Source organism: Malus sylvestris, chromosome 13 (assembly GCF_916048215.2).
Source record: "Malus sylvestris chromosome 13, drMalSylv7.2, whole genome shotgun sequence".
Lineage (NCBI taxonomy): Eukaryota > Viridiplantae > Streptophyta > Magnoliopsida > Rosales > Rosaceae > Malus > Malus sylvestris.
The window spans coordinates 12,905,285-12,925,369 of record NC_062272.1 but is presented as its reverse complement, the minus strand read 5'-3'; the positions used below and the strand labels follow the sequence as shown (position 1 = coordinate 12,925,369).

General features: G+C 36.0%; 2 protein-coding genes, 1 long non-coding RNA gene and 1 pseudogene across 6 annotated transcripts; 3 read left to right on the top strand and 1 right to left on the bottom strand.

Annotated features, from left to right (window-relative positions):
• Nucleotides 1–2,850: 2,850 nt before the first annotated feature.
• LOC126596286 (MDIS1-interacting receptor like kinase 2-like) lies at nt 2,851–7,965 on the top strand. Of its 4 annotated transcripts, none has more exons than XM_050262815.1 (3): nt 2,851–2,890; nt 6,178–6,914; nt 7,395–7,965. In XM_050262815.1, exons 2-3 carry the CDS (start codon nt 6,182–6,184, stop codon nt 7,790–7,792), a joined length of 1,131 nt encoding a protein of 376 aa, XP_050118772.1. In that variant the 5' UTR covers nt 2,851–2,890; nt 6,178–6,181; the 3' UTR covers nt 7,793–7,965. The 4 variants fall into 4 exon arrangements, with proteins under 4 accessions (XP_050118772.1, XP_050118775.1, XP_050118774.1 ...); XM_050262817.1 differs by lacking the exon at nt 2,851–2,890 and adding an exon at nt 5,572–5,865 and having other exon boundaries at nt 6,273–6,914; XM_050262816.1 differs by lacking the exon at nt 2,851–2,890 and adding an exon at nt 5,572–6,104 and having other exon boundaries at nt 6,273–6,914.
• LOC126595255 (MDIS1-interacting receptor like kinase 2-like) lies at nt 3,031–3,897 on the top strand (annotated as a pseudogene).
• Nucleotides 4,109–8,345, top strand: LOC126596290 (uncharacterized). Its single transcript, XR_007613939.1, has 2 exons — nt 4,109–4,510; nt 8,034–8,345. It is a non-coding gene; the product is annotated as an uncharacterized LOC126596290 (long non-coding RNA).
• Nucleotides 8,346–9,952: 1,607 nt separating this feature from the next.
• Nucleotides 9,953–12,918, bottom strand: LOC126596288 (heat shock factor-binding protein-like). Its single transcript, XM_050262825.1, has 5 exons — nt 12,802–12,918; nt 11,441–11,488; nt 10,987–11,010; nt 10,860–10,902; nt 9,953–10,301 (listed from the first exon to the last, which is right to left on the bottom strand). The coding sequence occupies exons 1-5, from the start codon at nt 12,802–12,804 to the stop codon at nt 10,153–10,155; spliced, it is 267 nt and encodes an 88-aa protein (XP_050118782.1). The 5' UTR covers nt 12,805–12,918; the 3' UTR covers nt 9,953–10,152.
• Nucleotides 12,919–20,085: the final 7,167 nt, after the last annotated feature.

Genomic DNA, 20,085 nt, shown 5'->3' with positions numbered 1-20,085 from the left:
TAAACACCAAAACTCACGGCAGCAACAGCAAAAAATCCCACAACAGCAAGCAAAGTCAATGTGCACGGCAAGGAATTGTGAAAAAAATACACACCCAATTGTCCTATAAATAATGGTCAATTACCTCCTAATGCTATAGGGAGAGTACATACCAAATAGCAAAAGGAAAATAAAAACAAGGAAGCAAATTCGAAGCAAAAAAGGGTAAGGTGATACACGACAGAGACAAAAAAAATGTTGTTTGTTGTAACAAAAATCAGCAAAGAAAAGAAAAGGAAAAAAAAAAAGGAAAGGACTTTAAAATTTCCAAAACATCAAAGGAAAGTACTTTTGCTTGCCAAAATACACAAGGCAATCCCTCCAAAGTAAGGACAAGCCTTCAAGTTTCCCAAACCAAGAGGGAAAATACCCCCTTGGCCGAAAAAAAGAAAAGAGGAAAGAAAAAAAATGCACATCCTACTTATCCAAGGACAAGCATTAAATCTTTCCAAAATCTTGAAGAAAATCATCAAAACTTTCCAAAATCTTGAAGGAAATCATTAAGGTTTTCCAAAACCTTGAATGAAATCACCAAAGTTTTCCAAAACTTTAAAGGAAATCACCCTCATTGCCAAAATTGAAGGATGTTCCTACCTAACGAAGGAAAAAGCATTTTTCCTACAACCACAAGAAAAAAAATTCAAAACACACCAAATGTATTTTGTCAAAATTATGGAAAATCAATACGCACAATAAGTATGTGCCGATTTATCCATTTCCAAATTTTCTTTCAAGATCAAGTATCTATGGCCCTTGAAGAAAATTTCTCATTTCTTTCAAGATCAAGCATCTACGGCCCTTGAAGAATTTTTTTTTTCAAGATCAAGCCTTTACGGCCGTTGAAGAAAAATTTCATTTCTTTTAAGATCAAGCCTTTATGGCCTTTGAAGAAAAAAAATATATCATTTTTCTTTCAAGATTAAGCCTCTACAGCCCTTGAAAAAAAGTTTAATTTCATTCAAGATCAAGCCTCTACGGCCCTTGAAGAAAAAATTTCATTTCTTTCAAGATCAAGCCTCAACAGCCCTTGAAGAAAGTTTTCATTTATTCAAGACCAAGCTTCAATGGCCCTTGAAGAAATGTTTCGTTCAAGAAATACGCATCAACGGCCCTTGACGAAATTCATCATGTCAATTCAAGAAATACACCTTTACGGCCCCTGAAAAAAACAAACTAATTCAAGATCAAGTTTCGATGACCCTTGAGTTAGAACATTCATATTGTAGGACTTCAAAACACGTTTCATACATGTGACAAACACATGCCTACAATGTGCCTTGAAGTGGGGGCATTTGTAAATATGTAAATTTCGTTGCATGCAAATGATGCATCACAAAGCTCCACGTGACATATGACTCAACACAAATGAACAAGTCATCAATCACATGTGGCACAAATCAAGCAAAAGAAGATCAAAAGCATTCCTAAAATGCGGCAAAAGGGAAGAAATCTCCTTAAAATCAGCAAAGGGCCCAAATTGCTCCCAAAACCATAAAGAAAGCTAAAACATCTTCACAAAACAAGCAAAAATTGAAGATTGCTCACAAAATAGGCAAGAAAGCCCTATAATTCGGCCAAGCAAGGGAAAGTGGCTGAAATTAAGACACAAAACATGCCTAAATTCTCCCATGGATGAATCAAAACAAAAATCAAAGCCAAAGGCAAGCTTTGAGAAGCCTATAAATACAAGGTCCCAAGACAAGTATAAGGTTGACGATTTCTACATTGAAGGGCCGAAATTCTCACAAAAGGAGAATCCCTGCCAAATCTTTAAAGACTAATACGCTATCAAAGCTCTCTTCAAAGAACGCACAACCAAAGCTGAAGCTTTCTTTCAACCAAAGCCGAAGCATTCCCTTGAATAATCAACAAGCACTTGTGTCGATTCCTTCAAGACTTTGTTACAAGCTCAGAACTTGTAACGACGTTTGATTCAAGATCAAGTCGCCAAGACCCTTGAATCAATGAAATCCTACATCAACACTACATTTACCACAACTTTGAGGTGAAGACCATTCAAGCGTTGTTTCAAGCTCAAAACTGGAAGCAGTTATTCAATTGTTCATTCGAAATTAAGTCATCGCGACCCTTGGATCAACAATCAACCATCTCCATCAAATTTGAAGACTGAATTAGAGGGAAAATTGTAAACAAAGATTGTAAGCTACAAATTCAAATCAATACAAATTTACTTTGTACACATGTTCTCGTTTCATTTGTTACAAAATTTTCGTGTTTACAGCATTCTCACTATTGCATTTTCCTGTTGTACTTTCATATGCTTTAATCGCTGAATTATGTTACTTTTGCTTCTACTAGTTCTACCACTGAAGTAAAAGCACTTCTCAAATGGAAAGCCATCATTTAAAACCAAACCCATAATCTCACCTCTTGGACTTACTTTCCCAATAATCATAGTGCCACCAATTCTTCAAGCAATTCTAAAACGCAAGTACCCCTATGGTTCTGGACGGTATTTCATGCAATACTGCGAGAAGTGTCACTGCGATAAACCTTACCATTTCGAGTATACAAGGTACGATGCATGGAATTTCATTCTTGTCCTTCCCTACTCTTGAATACCTCAACCTCAGCTACAATAATCTCTTTGATGTCATTCCACCTCAGATCAGTTCCCTTTCCAAACTTATCCATCTTGATCTCTCTAACAATCAGTTTTTTTTGGAGTATTCTACAAGAGATAGGGAATTAAAATCTCATGTGGACCTAGATTTGCCTAAGAATCAACTTAATGGTTCAATTCCAGCATTCCTAGGTGATATCACAAATCTTACCCTTCTCTAGATCTCTACAAAAATCTATTATTGAGCTCGGTTTGGATCAGAATCAGGTTAATGACCACACGCTTCAATTGCTATTTGTAAACACATTCACCTTTTTAGCAGCACTTTACATTCTTGCTGCTATCTTTACAATAATTGTCTTCGTAGTAAAAAGAAAGAAGAAGCATCACAATAAAGGAGAAAAAGCATGCATAAAGAAGTATCGTTTTCAATTTTGAATTTTGATGGAAAGTCAATGTATGAGGAAATCACAAGGGTGACAGAAGACTTTGATTCCATATGTTGCATGGGGAGCGGAGGACAAGGAAGCGTCTACAAAGCAAAGTTGTCATCTACCATCACAGTGGCTATGAAGAAACTCCATCACTTGTGGGATGGCGAGAAGAACTTGGAGGAGGGATTCTTGAATGAAATAAGAGCACTAACAGAGATAAGACACCGGAACATTGTGAAGCTTTATGGTTTTTGTTTGCACCACCAATACTCGTTCTTGGTGTGCGAGTTTCTTGAAAGAGGTAGCTTGGCTAAAATTTTGAGCAAAGCTGAAGAAGCTAAAGAAGTGGGATGGAGAAAAATGGTGAATATTGTTAACGGTGTAGCTCATGCCTTGGCATATATGCACCACGACATTGTGCCACCGATTGTTCACTGTGATATATCAAGCAAGAACATTTTGCTGGATTTTGAATATGAGGCCTTTGTTTCAGACTTTGGCATTGCTAAGTTTTTGAATCGAGACTCAACTAATTGAACTGCCGTTGTAGGCACATATGGATATATTGCACCATGCATAATTGTTCTCTGTTATATATATTCTTTTGTTTTTTCTTTTAGACCAACTCCGCCTGTGTAAGTTTATCTTACATTGCCGGTCCCAAGCCCGGGTAAAGGAGGAGGGGGAGGGCGTCAGGTAGTCGAATCCTTATGAAAATTTCTTTTAGACCAATGATTCTCACATCTTGCATAAATTTCTTAATTTATTCTGGGATAACTTTGTTCTGAATAGTATTCATTTTCGTCCATAGGCAGGAGTTACATTTTGATTTTGGAATAGAACTTTGTGATTATGTACAAGATAATCTGGTTGTTACTCGTGATCTAGAATCTACTTGCTTTATATTAAGATTAATTGGTGATCAAAAAAATTTCTCGTCCATTTTTCTTCATGATGACAAATTGTTCTAGACATTGAAATCTTATATAGTTTATTATATACCCATACTGATTATCCCACTGCTATGAGCTTATTCTGAGCAAAGCTTGCATATACAATGGAAATGAATGAGAAATGCGATGTTTATAGCTTTGGAGTGGTCGCATTTGACATAATTATGGGAAGGCATCCCAAAGATTTTTTCTCATCATTCTCAACAATACCTTATTCGTTCTCGTCATCATCATCTACATTACCAGCCCATTAAATGCCAATTGTGGATGTTCTGGACCAACGCATTTCGCCTCCAACGCATCAAGAATCAAGGGAAGTTCTCTCTCTTGTGAAGATTGTGTTTTCATGCTTGCATCCCAGTCCGTAATCTCGTCCAACAATGAAACAAGTTTCTCAACTCCTCTCAACTCAGAAGCTGCATTTGTCAAAGTCATTACGTATGATAACCTGCAGTGAATTGCTTACTCTGGATCCTTTAACTGTATGAGAATCAGAGAAAGTGGGTATTTCCTATAAATACGTTTTCCTTACATCGAGTCTTCCTATTAGAAGAAAGTTTCTTTGTAGATGTTTCTGATAGCCCCAAGTCGAATAATATGCACAAGTTTGAAAACGCCGCCATCATTCACAATGCGTTCAAAGAACATTAAGAAAGAGCACATTTCATGGAGCATATCACCTCCCAGAAAAGATTTGGCATGGGAAATGTGAACCCTAGCACAAAGTAACTCAGGTGAAATTTGATGGCTCTCTTCCCAGCTTTAGCAGCTTCACTACATGGTTCATGGCTACTCCATCCCTTCACCCGCTTCACGCGAACCCATACAAGATCCCGTGTTGCAAGTCTCAAGGAAATCCCAAAACAGCTCATCAGAAAGATGGAATTAATCACCAAGAAGTTTATTCAACAAGGTTCTAAATATTTTGGTATTTGGCTACTTCGTCAATAATTAATTAAAATTCATTTATACTAGAATGATTACAAAGTCGTTTCCCCTCGATCCATTTCAGAATTGAATTATTACTTATTCAACACGCATCGCATACTACAAAACATGTCCATTTCAGAATTAAATTATTACTTATTCAACACGCATTGCATACTACGAAACAAGTCTATTTCAAAATTGAATGATTTCAATCAATCATGTGCAATTCTTCAATCAATTAACCCTACACACACGCTCATTTTTAAGGCCAATCAAATACATTAGTCGTATTATGTCCATTCCACCAAATATGTGATGGAGAAGGATAATTTAGTAATTTCATCATAGTTGGCACTTACAGTGCCATTTTCTATGGGCATATGAAAGAAATACTTTGACTTTAAAGAGAATCTTTGATCATAGTCATGAAATACAGAAGAATACTGAAAAAAAAAAAAGTGTCAATTAAACATTCATTCAGCTAGCAGACCCGTAGGCATCTTCGAAGGAAAAATTTGAAGACAAATTGCCAAATTGCATTTTACACACACACACACATATATATATATATATATAAGAGACAAAGACTTTGACTTGGAGTAAATTAATTTATGGAGGACTCCAAAGTCATGAAACAAAATATTAGTTGGAAAGACTTTTCCATGGTCTGAACCATGGAGATGTCAATTTCTTGTGGAAAACAGAACATTCTGCAAGTCCTGTATTTTTGTTCTTCTCTCCCACCCCTTTTTCTTTGTGCAGGTCGAATTAATTTGAATAGCTAGTGAAAGGATTATAATACGCCCTAGAAGTAGACTATAGTATGTACACAAAATTGAACAGAGAGGCCATGAGATCTTTATCTTTTCATGCAATCCTGCTGGAAGTGTCATTGCGATAAACCTTACCAATTCCAGTATACAAGGTATGCTCCATGGAATTTCATTCTTGTCCTTCCCCAATCTTGAATACCTCAACCTCAGCTACAATAATCTTTTTTATGTCATTCCACCTCAGATCAGTTCCCTTTCCAAACTTATCCATCTTGATCTCTCTAACAATCAGTTTTTTGGGAGTATTCCAGAAGAGATGGGGAATTGAATTGTCTTGTGGACCTAGATTTGCCTAAGAATCAACTTAATGGTTCAATTCCAGCATCCCTAGGTGATCTCACAAACCTTACCCTTCTCTATCTCTACAAAAATCTCTTATTGAGCTCCGTTTGGATCAGAATCAGCTCAATGCTTGACCGCACGCTTCAATTGCTATTTGTAATCACATTCACCTTTTTAGCAGCACTTTACATTATTTTTACAATAATTGTCTTCGTAGTGAAAAGAAAGAAGAAGCATCATGATAAAGGAGAAAAAAGCATGCATAAAGAAGTATCGTTTTCAGTTTTGAATTTTGATGGAAAGTCAATGTATGAGGAAATCACAAGGGTGACAGAAGACTTTGATTCCATATATTGCATGGGGAGCGGAGGACAAGGAAGCGTCTACAAAGCAAAGTTGTCATCTACCATCACAGTGGCCGTGAAGAAACTCCATCACTTGTGGGATGGCGAGAAGAACTTGGAGGAGGGATTCTTGAATGAAATAAGAGCACTGACAGAGATAAGACACCGGAACATTGTGAAGCTTTATGGTTTTTGTTTGCACCACCGGCACTCGTTCTTGGTGTGCGAGTTTCTTGAAAGAGGTAGCTTGGCTAAAATTTTGAGCGAAGATGAAGAAGCTAAAGAAGTGGGATGGAGAAAAAGGGTGAATATTGTTAACGGTGTAGCTCAAGCCTTAGCATATATGCACCACGACATTGTGCCACCGATTGTTCACCGTGATATATCAAGCAAGAACATTTTGCTGGATTTTGAATATGAGACCTTTGTTTCAGACTTCGGCACTGCTAAGTTTTTGAATCAAGACTCAACTAATTGGACTGCCGTCGCAGGCACATATGGATATATTGCACCAGGTATAATTGTTCTCTGTTCTATATATTCTTTTGTTTTTTCTTTTAGACCAATGATTCTCACATCTTGCATAAATTTCTTAATTTATTCTAGGATAACTTTGTTTTGAATACTATTCATTTTCGTCCATAGGTAGGAGTTACATTATGATTTGGAATAGAACTTTGTGATTATGTACAAGATAATCTGGTTGTTACTGGTGATCTAGAATCTGCTTGGTTTATATTAAGATTAATTGGTGATCAAAAAAAAATTCTCGTCCATTTTTCTTCATGATGACAAAATGTTCTAGACATTGAAGTTTTATATAGTTTAATTATAAGGAAAATTAATGAAAATGACTTGAAAACTTTTGAGTTTTTAAGTGAATAGTATCAGGATTGACTTTTTAGTGTAAAAATGTAACGGGAGCTTTTCGTTAAAGTTCCCTTTATTATATACCCATACTAATTATCCCACTGCTATGAGCTTATTCTGAGCAGAGCTTGCATATACAATGGAAGTGAATGAGAAATGCGATGTTTATAGCTTTGGAGTGGTTGCATTTGAAATAATTATGGGAAGGCATCCCGGAGATTTTTTCTCATCATTCTCAACAATGCCTTATTTGTTCTCATCATCATCATCTGCATTACCAGCCCATCAAATGCCAATTGTGGATGTTCTGGACCAACGCATTTCGCCTCCAACGCATCAAGAAGCAAGGGAAGTTCTCTCTCATGTGAAGATTGCGTTTTCATGCTTGCATCCCAGTCCGCAATCTCGTCCAACAATGAAACAAGTTTCTCAACTCCTCTCAACTCAGAAGCTGCATTTGTCAAAGCCATTACGTATGATAACCTGCGGTGAATTGCTTACTCTGGATCCTTCAACTGCATGAGAATTAAAGAAAGTGGGTATTTCCTATAAATACGTTTTCCCTACATCGAGTCTTCCTTTTAGAAGAAAGTTTGTTTGTAGATGTTTCTGTTATTGTAATTTATTTCGTGCACTTGTTTGCTATGGCTCTATGTACTTTTACGTACTTGTTTGCATGATTTAAAATTTCAGATACTATATACATGTTCCGAAAAAGAGTACCCAAATTGCATTGCCAATCTAATTGAACCTGTTGTCATCAGATGATGAATAAATCAAAATATCGGATGATTCGAGTTAGCCTGATTGAGCTGTGCGCTGGAATTTCGAAGACACGGCGATATGTAAAGTTGAAGCAAGTAAAAATCTGGAGAAGTGTGCTGAAGGAAACAAAGAGAAATACCAGTCATTACATTAATAAACCCTCTTGCGGTTTTGCAAATGTAGAAGAAGACCGATGTGAGTTTTATCATTTTCTTTGAGATATCACATCAGGGAATTAAGGGGCCTCAATTTCCCTCAAAATCATGTTTCTCTTAACAAAAGAAAAATAGTAAGTAAAGCGTTTCCCACAAGTATGGCAGCCTATCAAGGCCGGAGAGGTTAAGATTCGTGTTTGCACGATTTCTCTAATGCACAGCAGAAAAAGGTGAAAATAGCCAAATCACATAACAGTGAACAATCACAAACACGCTCCCAAGTCAATACAGAAATTAATTAGTAGTACAGATACATGCTTTTCCATGTTCATGTGCAAAACATGGTTTTGCTATCGATGAATAGCACAGCTAGCACTGAAAACCCAGGACACAGGAAGATACCAAGCGATGGAAGATGGAGGATGAAGCATGAGAAAGAAAATGAGTTAGAGAAAAGAGGAAGAAGGCAAGACAAATTAAATGCTTATCTTAGGGAGGAAAGGGGTTTAAAGCAGTTGCCGTGAAGGAATGGGGGAGTACCCAACGTTTCCTTGTGGTGATGAGACGTCCATGGGAAACAAGGGCGCACATCATCACGACGATAGTTGCTGCTGCAATGAGGAAATGGGAGAAGTCCCATCATCAAGGCCACATTTAAAAATGTGTTGAACTTGAGTTTGATTATTCAGCCTATTCAAGGTTTCTCATAGCCCAAATAATCAAGAAGGCTAATGTTGAGGTCCAAAAAATGTCACATGCAAACCTAATTAAGTCTTGAGCCCCAATTGTTATACAAGCTTCATGTTAAGCCTAAATACATGCAAATGTGCAAAATAGAGAAATGAATATATTCACAATCATGCCACGTTACGGTAATTAAACCATACATTTATATAAAGCATGCCCTGCCCATGCATAATCGTCACGCCAAGCTTTTTCATGGTAACCAGTATTCACGCTAAAATAAGCCCAAGTCACATACCCAGGGCTTGTCAAGTGAATTGTGGTGTGGATAGTTACTGAAGTTAATCGGGCATGTATAGAGTCAAGATTATGGAAGACTTTCAACTGCTTAGGAGCCCAAAGATCCACGCCTATTACCCTTGAAGTCCACATGGGTAAGCTTGAAAGAGAACAGACTTAATTTACCTCTTTCCCTAGCAAGCCAACCAAATCCAGCGCATTCTAATTGGCATTTTAATATGATGTAATGGAGGATGGGAATCTCAGCGTCAATTGCCGTCCACATGCACTTGCGGAAGGTTCAAATCGGTGGATGTGAGAGCACGCAATTGAGTTATGGGTTTCTTTTAAGCCTTTTTGTGACATACAACACAATCAAATCATATCAAATCAACACCTCATATGTCTTTGTCTCATTAGCCTTCCATAAACCACCAAACCATCCATCAAAATTTGGGAATCTGGCAGGACCACAACATGATATTACGTTATGGTGGAAAAGTAGAAACATGAGATTACATTATTCATTTGGAATACCAACGAATACCGCCCTAGTAACGTACCAAATCTAGACAAGTACGAAGTTATTTGATACAGAAGAAGATGCTTTATCAATAATATTATTACAGGGGAAATGAGGTTCGCATGTCTGACTTCTTGGAGAAGAGATGTACCATTAGATTAAGAGCTAGTTGAACGATAAACCCTCAAAATTAGACTCAGCGCCCCTCGTGCCAAGGTTTTCAATGATAAAGGGAATCACACCAGTAAGACACATCATGAAAATATAAGCGAGGAAATGAGAATCAAAAGGGCTTCCTACATTGCTGTCAGAAAATGAGAATCAAATTTGGCCTTGCTTACAAATCCATGGAGTATAGATCTGCTCCGAGAGATCTTCTATATGGTATGATTTGGATCCAAATGGAACAGCCAAACGAACACTCAAAATCAGGCAGTAAACACACCCTATCGATTAAAGCAACACAACATGACATAGTTACTCCTTGCCTGAATCATCAGCTGACTTGGGCTCTATTTTTTGCTTCAACGAGGCTGAAGGAGACAGCGATCCTTCCACTCCCATCTCAGTTCTGAGGTCATTGATGCTGTGCTCCAACTCATCGATCCTGCTGCCCATCTCATCAAGTGGATCAAGGTCAAGGAAACCAAAAACCAATTTAATCCAATCCAATGTGATCTATTTAGTTTTTGTATTTATAATCACAACAACAATAATACTGGTTCCATATATCTCATCGCAGTCAATGTTCGAAAGAAATTACAAGTCCCGCGCAAAGAATAATTCAAATGTGATCAAGAAAGATATAGGTCAAACAAACATGGTTTCCCACAACAAGTAAGAGAACATATCAAACCTTATTAATCAAGTATAAATATGACAGGTATCACTAATCACAGAGTCCACCAACCGAAGAATTTGACAGAGAAAAAGATGAAAGATGATTGGATTAATCATACTCTATAACATTCCTCAAGATTCTTATATAATTTTCTCATACGCTGCCAAGCAAGCTGGCAGAACAGAAATCTAGGACAGCCAAATGGACCAAATTCAAATGCTACCAACTTAATAATTTTGCTCTCTAATATCATATAACAAAACTATTATAAAATAATTCATAAAACCAGTGTACAATAATATAATGATCAATTTGAAATTAGCAAGCAAAACAATAAGGATATTCTTTGTAATGATGGAGTCGGACATTGTCTGGAACCTGGATTGCTGCAAAACTCAAAAACGTAAGTCACACAATCCATTGAACTTCATTTCAATTACAAAACCTCACAAAATGTATAGCAAACTCACCATCTGTTGAAGAAGATTTTGGACCTGAATAAACCAAACAAAAGCGTATAAGACTCACCATCTGGTGATATTTCGATTGCTGTATAAAATTCAGCTATGAAACTAACACACAAACGGAGTGACAATATTATGTAAACATATGGGCATCAAAACTACCATGTGTACATGGTAAATACCAATAATTGAGAAACCAAAAAAAATGCCCGCCCCTTAACATGGTATTATGGTTTTGTGAATAGTGGCAAAAACAACAAATCATCATATTAAACAACTGCTAATCTCTTCATCGTTCAGTTTTAAATAATGTCCATCATCATTGAAAGGTTAGGATACCCAATGCTTAAAGCCGCATACTCATCAGCTTCAGCATGCCCACTACTCATCCATACGGCCACATAGAAGTAATGCAAATTAATTTAACATATAAAGCGAAAACACTAGAACTGGAACTCACAAAAGCTGTCATGTCAGCAGTGCTTTGCTTTGGGTCATCTGTATCATCCTGCCAAAAATAAATAGATAAGCTGCTTCACCAAAGTGTCATCAATAGTATAACTATTAGTACATACAATGGTGCTGGATCAGACGAAATACATAGCAAGTTCATATGAAAGGAATGTTAACAGTACGAAACCATTTTCAGTTGATAAATGTGAAGTGACTGTAGTTTAACTGACTTCTATTTTTACCCCAAAAGGCTACAAAGGGCTGCACAGTATGGGCTCTTTCACCCAACTGGACATGTCACTGACATGTAAGCCTAGATCTTGCCCCAAACACTCGGTTCACATTAACATATCGTACATTTTATTTTTATCTCATCCTACAAGTTTACGAATGTGGCCTTGATATCTCATGTACCAAAAGGAAGATGAACTTCACTCAACCTTTGTATAAGATTCCGAAATTCACCAAAGACAAACTTGTTCCAGAAACTCCAAACTCTAACAAATAATATTGAAACTTTTGCCAACAGGCATATCAATGCAATTGTCTGTAACCATAATATGGTAAAAGTACTTGTTTCACGGTTCTCTAATCTTTATATGTCAAGCTTCCACAAAGAACATGCATTACTTTCCCCATACACTATTATGCACACGTTTGTGAATTCTGTATCGACATTGGACACTTTCAGGATGATAATCACGTATGTCACACCATCACCATTGCAGGGTAATCCAGCCTTTACCTGATTCTCCTCACTAAAATAGTAGAAGACACTACTGAGCTTCTCTCATTACTTGTACCCCCACTTAATAAGTGCTCCGCTAGTTACAATTCAATGAGTACCCGACAACAACAAGCTACCAAATTTACTGCAACTCGTAATATCACACCATCAAGGAATTCCAAATTTATTTGAGTCTGATGAACTTTAGTTAGCAGCTGTAAGTACTCAAATTCCATCACAACAACCATAAACATGCTACCGAAAAGCAAGTACGGATTTTGCGAACAGCGAAAAGCAAGTACTCAAATTCCATCACAACAACTATCACATCAGAACTACTTGCCATACGAATTGAATTTCCAAATTACAATTTCAGAAACAATGCAAATGTTTTCAAACACACACCAATTTTCTCAGCAACCAAACAGAACGCTAAATACAAAACGAAAATGACTCGAAAAATCGACAGAATTCAAACTTTCAAAGCAGCCAAACAGCACGAGATTAGTAAAATTGTAATATACGGCATAAAATAACAGATCGGGAACCATTATCAACGGATTTACAGGTGAAAGTGAGTGAAATTTTCGAAACCCTAAAGAAATCAGTGTAAATGCGTTGACAAGTAAAAGGGAAATTACCATGTTGGAAGTCTCTGTGGGAAGGTTTTGGAGACGCTCGGTTGTGCAGTGTAGTGAGTACAGAGAGCGGAGAAAGGCGTATACGTAGTATTTGGTTGGAAGAAGAGGGGAATTGGTATAAACGCTATTACCAATTTGTCCTTATTACTTTTTGGAATTTTTTATATTTTTTTAACAAATGAGATTATCTATAATATGAAGAAAGAGTGAGCTTAGCCTTATAATAGACTAACAATAATGTGATTCAAATTTGTCTTTCGACGAGAAGCGAACCTAAGACATCTTACAAGTAAAGATGAAGATCATTAAACCGTAATATTAAATGACTATTGCTCATTAGAATGAAATTACCTTCTTTTTTACTTAACATGGACGAATTTTTCTCTCTTGCCCTTATATTCAGTTTTTTTTCTTTTCTTATACAAATGATGTATTTTACTTGCGCATCTTATTGATTCTTCTCAAAATGGTACTTTGCGGTGCTTCATGAACAAGGGAAGCACATGTCAAGTACTTTCTTCTAAAAAAACATTACTATGACCTAGAGGTGCTTTTTAAATTCTTTTACCAAATGCTGTCAAAAGCCCTTATGATTGCTAAATAAAATTTTCAACTTTCTTTTATAGAGTTTGTCATGTGGAGAGTAATTTGTATGGTACGATGTGCTACTACCGCACATTTTGTGCAAATTATACAAGGACACATGAAGAGAAACCAACACATGTCTTTCTATTTTTAGTATGTAACACCATCGTGAAGGTGTATCCGTGTCATATAAGTCATTATTGTCAAAATGATACTTAGAGAGTAGAAATTAAAGACAAACATTCTTGTCACCAGAATAAATTTTATTGAGCACTTGAACTGTGTAAGTCTCTTCCATATTTTTAATGGTTAATTTGCCAAGAAGAGAGGAAAGCAATTTAGCAATACCAAGCCACATTCTAGGGAAAAGAAAAAAAACCCAAAATGTGCTTCATTAACGTTCATTTCTTTTGGGCCCGATAGTATCATCCTTTAAACCTTGTGTCTTTTTGGAAACATCATGTTATAGGGACGGCAACGGTGGTTTGGAGATAGAAATGCTATATTCATTTTCATAACCATGAAAATTAATCATATTCATAACTGCAAATTAACCATCGGGGATTATCCATAACCATATTTACCGGGTAACGAATTTTCAATCGGTTATCGGTTATATCCATCTTCGTCAACAAAAAAAAAAATTTACATTCATTCAATTGCCGCACTATAAATTTTAGTAGATACTAATTCCATCATTAAATAGCAATATTCAATTACAAAAAACATGACAATATATTTGAAGTTGTTCGTGATAAGCCAATATGATAAATTGGTCCAATAAAAAAGAAAAAGATGACAAAAGCAAATACGAAAGGAAGACAAAACAAATTGTCTAATAATTCCAAAACTTGTGACGACAAAAGAACGAGATATTTGCACTTCGCTTCTAGTTCCACCAAGCCAGCATCATATTTTATGGTGCTTCTCCTTCACACCCATCAATGGAGCATGATTCCTACATTATTAAGCAAATGATGAAATAATTAATATGAATCGTTGTACACATATAATCTACAAAGAAGATAGTTATATACATATAATATAATTGCCAATACTTACCTCATCCATATCCATATCTTCAAAATAAGTGCAGCAACCGACGTGTGCATTAGAACAAGAATAGCTAGTTGTGAAACATAAATACTTATAGTTCTAAAACTAATGCATACTAATTAATTAAGTTTGAAAATAAGTTCGAAATTAAGATTAAAGAACATGCACAAATATAAGATGAAAATAAATTAATACTTTGGGATACCTGGAATTTCTTTCCATAACCAATTTTGGGCGCACATTAAGGCTTCCAATGTCTTTGGATGAAGTCTATTACGGTGTGGACTTACAAATCTCCCCCTAGCCAAAATATCAAAATAAGATGTTCTAGGCAAAACAGCCTCATCCAAATAGTGATCTAATTCTGACTTTACATTATCAGTACTTATAGTACTAGAAACGAACAAGTCAAAGTTATCCATTAAAGGATTCATCTCTTCAAAGTCAGATTGATTCAATTAAGATGAAGTGAATGATGGTTGATGACCCATGTTAGAGATATGATTAGATCCACGCTCTTTTACCAAATCATAATAATATTTGCAAATCTTATCAATTTCATTCGAAGCATATTGCCCATACATAAGAGGAAAGAAATACTCAATCAGCATCATCTTGAATCTTGGATCCAATACAGTAGCTTCAACCATTATTCCATGAATCATACTCCAATATTTATCAAATTTCTCAATCATACTTCTTGCCATATTTTTTATTTCATCACGTCTAGAGGTAAGCCACCGGGTTAGCGACAACATGATTTCACAAATCTTTGGAAAATAAAGATTGAATGCAGGGTACTTAGTTCCAGAAAACAACTCGGAGACATTATAAAACAACTTTAACTTCTCACAAATCTCTCTTGCCATCTCCCAATCTCTATCATTAGGCAAACACTTAGATTGCAACTCTTGTTGTTTCAAACGAGGGAAAACATCCTTGTAAATCAAAGCAGATTGAATCATTAAAAAAGTGGAATTCCACTTACGTGCTGCTTCCTCAAACTTTTCCTCTTTTTTTGTGTTGATGTCCAGTAAACAACACTATCATGAATTCTCTCAACACCACCACCAATCATTTCTAGACCATCCTTCACAATCAAGTTTAATATATGCGCACAACAACGCATGTGAAAGAATCCTCCACCCAACAAAAGTGAACTACTAGAAAGTTTTTCAAGAATAAGATCAATCATTTTATCATTTGTAGTGCAATTATCTACGGTTAGAAAGCTTACGATCGAGGTTCCAATCTAGCAAGCCCTCCATCAAAACATCTGAAAGTGTCTTGGCGGTATGCAGACAAGGCACATAAATAAATTTGAAAAAAAAATTACGAAGAAGATGGTTACAATAAAGAATTTGAAATATAAATCTAAAGCTGGACAATAATTAAATAGAAATTAAAGTATCAAAAATATCACCTTATCATTTGGCTCTGCAACGTCCAAGAGTCATCAATAAAATGTGCCGTTATTACCATAAATCCTCTGTCCTAATTACTTGCAGTCCACATATCAGTAGTTATGACAATTCTACTCTTATTTTCATCCAACAATTGCATTGTTTTCGAACACTCATAATCATATATTTTTAGGATATCACTCTTGATTGTGTTTCTTGAAACAACCTTGAACAATGGTTGGACATCACTCATGAAGTTTCTAAATCCAACATGCTCAACCATGAAAAGATGGTATTCATGCAATATTATCATTTGGGCAAGAGCTCTCCTTGCACTTTCTTGATCAAATGTATACAACTCTACTTTCCAATCTCCCACTTTTTGGGTTAGCGTTTGCTTCAAATTTTTTTGTCTCCGACGAGGACATATCGTCACATGATGCATCAAATGGCTAGTTCCATTTCCAGTGTTCCCACCAAGCTTCTTGTTACAATAATTACATATTGCTTTCATCACCCCCATCAACTATTGTTCTCGTTTAATGTTGCCACACCAAATTGCGAAGTCTCAAATTATTACCTTCACCATCATCACCTCCAGGTTCCTCGATCTCACCAACGACCTCATTTGGAGTTGGTATATCTTGGGGCCGAGCAGTTTGATTTGGTATTTCTTGTTGCACAACACTTGGATTCAATGTATGTGCTAGATTACAAACAGTTGGGGTAGATATTGTTTCTTCTTGAGACTTAAATTTTCTTTTAGACATTTTGATTGTTGCGAACACAACCAAATCCATTAATATGTAAACAAAGACATGGTATAATACTGAAACTGAATCAATTAACATGTAAACTAAATATATAACAACAAACAAGAAGACAATTATTGTTTTAATTTTTCATAATTCTATGGGCTCATAACATATGTAATAAACTAGAAAACTGATGCTAATTGAGAATTTGCATGAATCAAATAACATGAAAAAGAATGAAAGAGTACCTATTGAGCTGACAACATGCACCAATTTCTTGACAGTGAGACTCTTGCATAGAGATGTATCTGATAAATTTGGAACATTTGATAATTGATGTATAAAATGATTCAATGAATTAATTTGGTTGAGTATAATAATAAGAGTATTGAATTGGTGAGGTTGTTGGTATGCCCCATGCATGATGTTTGGTGCATAATAAAGATAGTATAGGATTTGATGCATGCATAATGAATTAGTATAGGGAGGGTTCGGTAAATTGAATAAAATTATATTATATATGAAATATATATATAATATTCGGGTCGGATTCGGGAACAGATACATATTGGGGACCCCTATAACCATATCCAAAATCATAACCAAATAAAGTTCACGGTTTTTCCCCTTATCCATATCATACCTGAATTTTCATATCCAAATCCAATTCATTTAGACGGTTATCCACGATTATCAGGTTTAATGGTTAGAATTGCCATCCCTAATCCCGTCCCATTCTTCCCCATAATTTTCTTGCCATCCATGGCTTCCAATCCCCTCCTCCACCACCGACTCAACAATGTCCAATCCATCCCCACCAAACCCACCACCATCACCACCAAACAAGACACCAAAAACTCCAAAGCCAAAAGAGCTCTCCGATCTCTATCCATCGGGATTGCAATCCCCATCTCCTTAACCACAATCACAATTCTCTTGGTTTGCTCAAGCTCCAAGTACAAGGCCTTGGCCAAACCCTTTTGGCTTCCACAACTTAGGCCATTTCCAACCAAGAGCTAAATGTAACCAGGTCCAGAATTATACTGTAATACCCTGAAAATTTAAAATATATGAATATGTGGAGTAAATCGAGAATAAATAGATTTATGATTATGAAATTCGAATGGGAAAACGTGAAATCCCGCTTCCGTATTTCATTATGATTTATGTCGTATAATTTTTTGTTAAGTAGAAAATGACGAAATTGCCTTATTGTATTAAACGGATTTCCTCGCGGACGTATTTGATCCTTTCATGATTTCCAAATTTCTTTACATATTTGAATAGTACGTTTCTATATGAACGCGTGAGCGCAAATGGAATGTGATTTGGAGTTAGGACAAGTAAGTTACGAATTTTTAAAGTTAGAGGGCAAAATGGTAATTTTGGAAGGGAGAACTCTAGAAGCCACTCTTTTTTTTGGACTTGGATTGTCTGCCCTCCAATTTTTGTGCCCTCCTCGTGCCCTCCTGTTTTTGTGGTCACGGTTAAGCCACGTCAACATTTTATATTACTATTTCTTTTTGTTTTATTATTTTTATAAAAAAATAATATAAAATATTGACGTGGCTTAACCGTGACCACACAAAACAGGAGGGCACGGGGAGAGCACCTAAATGGGAGGGTAGACAATCCAAGCCCCTTTTTTTTTTCCTTTCCCCGGCAGGCAGATGCAGCAGGGGGAACTGCTGTGTTGTTCTCCCCTTAATTCTTCTTCACTCCAAAAATGATAATTTTCTCATACGGCAACGAAATTACGCACGATTAAAGGCTATGTATTCATAGCGAAGCCCTCTTCAATTTGATACCAAAACCATATGCTAAAACCAAGCATGCTCATATATTGAAGCCTAGAAGTTTCGATGGTTTTCGTGGGCTTTTCGCCGATTCCGGCCAACCTCGCCAAAGATGGGTCTCGACCCAAAAGAGAAAAATACTCCTCTCATCATGCACTTTCAGGATATGTAAGTGGATCTTCCGAATTTCAAGTTTCATTTTCGAACAAGTTTGAGATTCATGTGTTTAACTTGAATTTCTGGTGTTCTTGTTGAGGAGTTGTGGTGGTGACATTGATTTAAGAGCTTAGTAGCTAAGTGGTAGGTTGATGAAATGGTTCATACTTTAATTTTATAGAATTTTTTGTAGTCTTTGGCTAAAAGAGGAGGAATTAAGCATGATATGGGTAAGCTAACTCATTGAAATAGAAGTTAAATATGATTCCTGGATAGTTTGGGATTGCCTTGAAATTGTAAATTGGATTAAACGAGTATGGGTTCTACATTGCAGAAAACTTATTCATTTTGCAGAGAGAAACTATGTTTCAAGTAGCCTACTTTGGCTCTTGATTTCTATGTCCTTGTGAGTTCCTTTTGATCTAATATTGTGTGTTTTGAAATTAGACATGTCCGTGATCAAAACCCATCTGATTTCACTTAATTCTGTTGAATTTTGATTGATCAAAATTATGTCCAAAGTTGAGTCACAGGGCCGTCAGACAGTAGCAAGTTTTGTATATCCAGTTTTGGGACTCCATTTTATAGTTGACATTAACTTTCAATTTAAGGCTCCGTTCTCTACCACTATTATATGATTTTACCTCCAAAAACCATTTAAGATGGTACCATTTGGTTCAGGTTTGAGCGTTCATTATGAGCTTAAACTTGGTTGATCAAAGGAGTTATATGCAACTTTTGCACATAAAAAGAGTGTTATTTCCACATTATGCAATTCTTATCCGAGTTTTTCTTTAAATTACTTTGCTTTAACTAGCGTTGTTATTGGAAGTATAAGTTGTATTAAAATCATGCCTATGCTACACAAGTTAATAAATTGTAATTACTCACTTCCATGTTTGCTAATAGGCGTTTACTTGTGTTTGTTTTCATTTGTTCATGCTTTTTGCTTGAATGTACTATGTTAAACATCGGAGTGTAGTGAATAGTGAACTATGAATGACTTGATCCCGTTTAAGGGTACGTAGGCAGTCTAACAAGAAAGTTAGATGCAGCCATAAAATGATCAAATTTGATTTATGGTGGTTAATAGAATATTGATTAACCATGATTTTATTTTGGGCCTATCACTGTGATTAGCTTCCAATTTTTTTTTTTTGGGGGCGTTACTTATACCCCCCAAAAAATTATTTTTAAACGAACAATGTCAGACTATACTCATATATCATCTCCAACCGAATAGGTTAAACATAACCCCTCAATAATTTATTAGTTTTAAGTTTATACTTTAAATTTATTGGTTAACTTAGTTAAATTACCGTTAAATGTTTTCAAATCTAATCGTTGAATTTGAATCAAGTATTGCAACTGAAGAGCTAGCTCCAAAAAAATGGCTAAGAAATGGGCTACATTTGGCCTGCCTGACGCCTCTTGTGCCAAATAATAGTCTTGTGGGCTCCATAGAATTATAGTTTAGTCATTGGTTTGAGATAAGTTTTTGGGCAAATCAGGCCATTTTTTTAGCTTTTGGAC

Excerpts from the sequence above, each read along its gene's own strand:
- LOC126596286 (XM_050262815.1), top strand. The coding sequence starts at position 6,182 with ATGCTTGACCGCACGCTTCAATTGCTATTTGTAATCACATTCACCTTT. Across the intron at positions 6,915-7,394 it reads ATATGGATATATTGCACCAG|AGCTTGCATATACAATGGAA; the intron begins GTATAATTGTTC and ends TATTCTGAGCAG.
- LOC126596288 (XM_050262825.1), bottom strand. Across the intron at positions 11,011-11,440 it reads CTGCTGACATGACAGCTTTT|GTCCAAAATCTTCTTCAACA; the intron begins GTGAGTTCCAGT and ends TGGTTTATTCAG. Across the intron at positions 10,302-10,859 it reads CGACTCCATCATTACAAAGA|TTGATGAGATGGGCAGCAGG; the intron begins ATATCCTTATTG and ends ACCTTGATCCAC.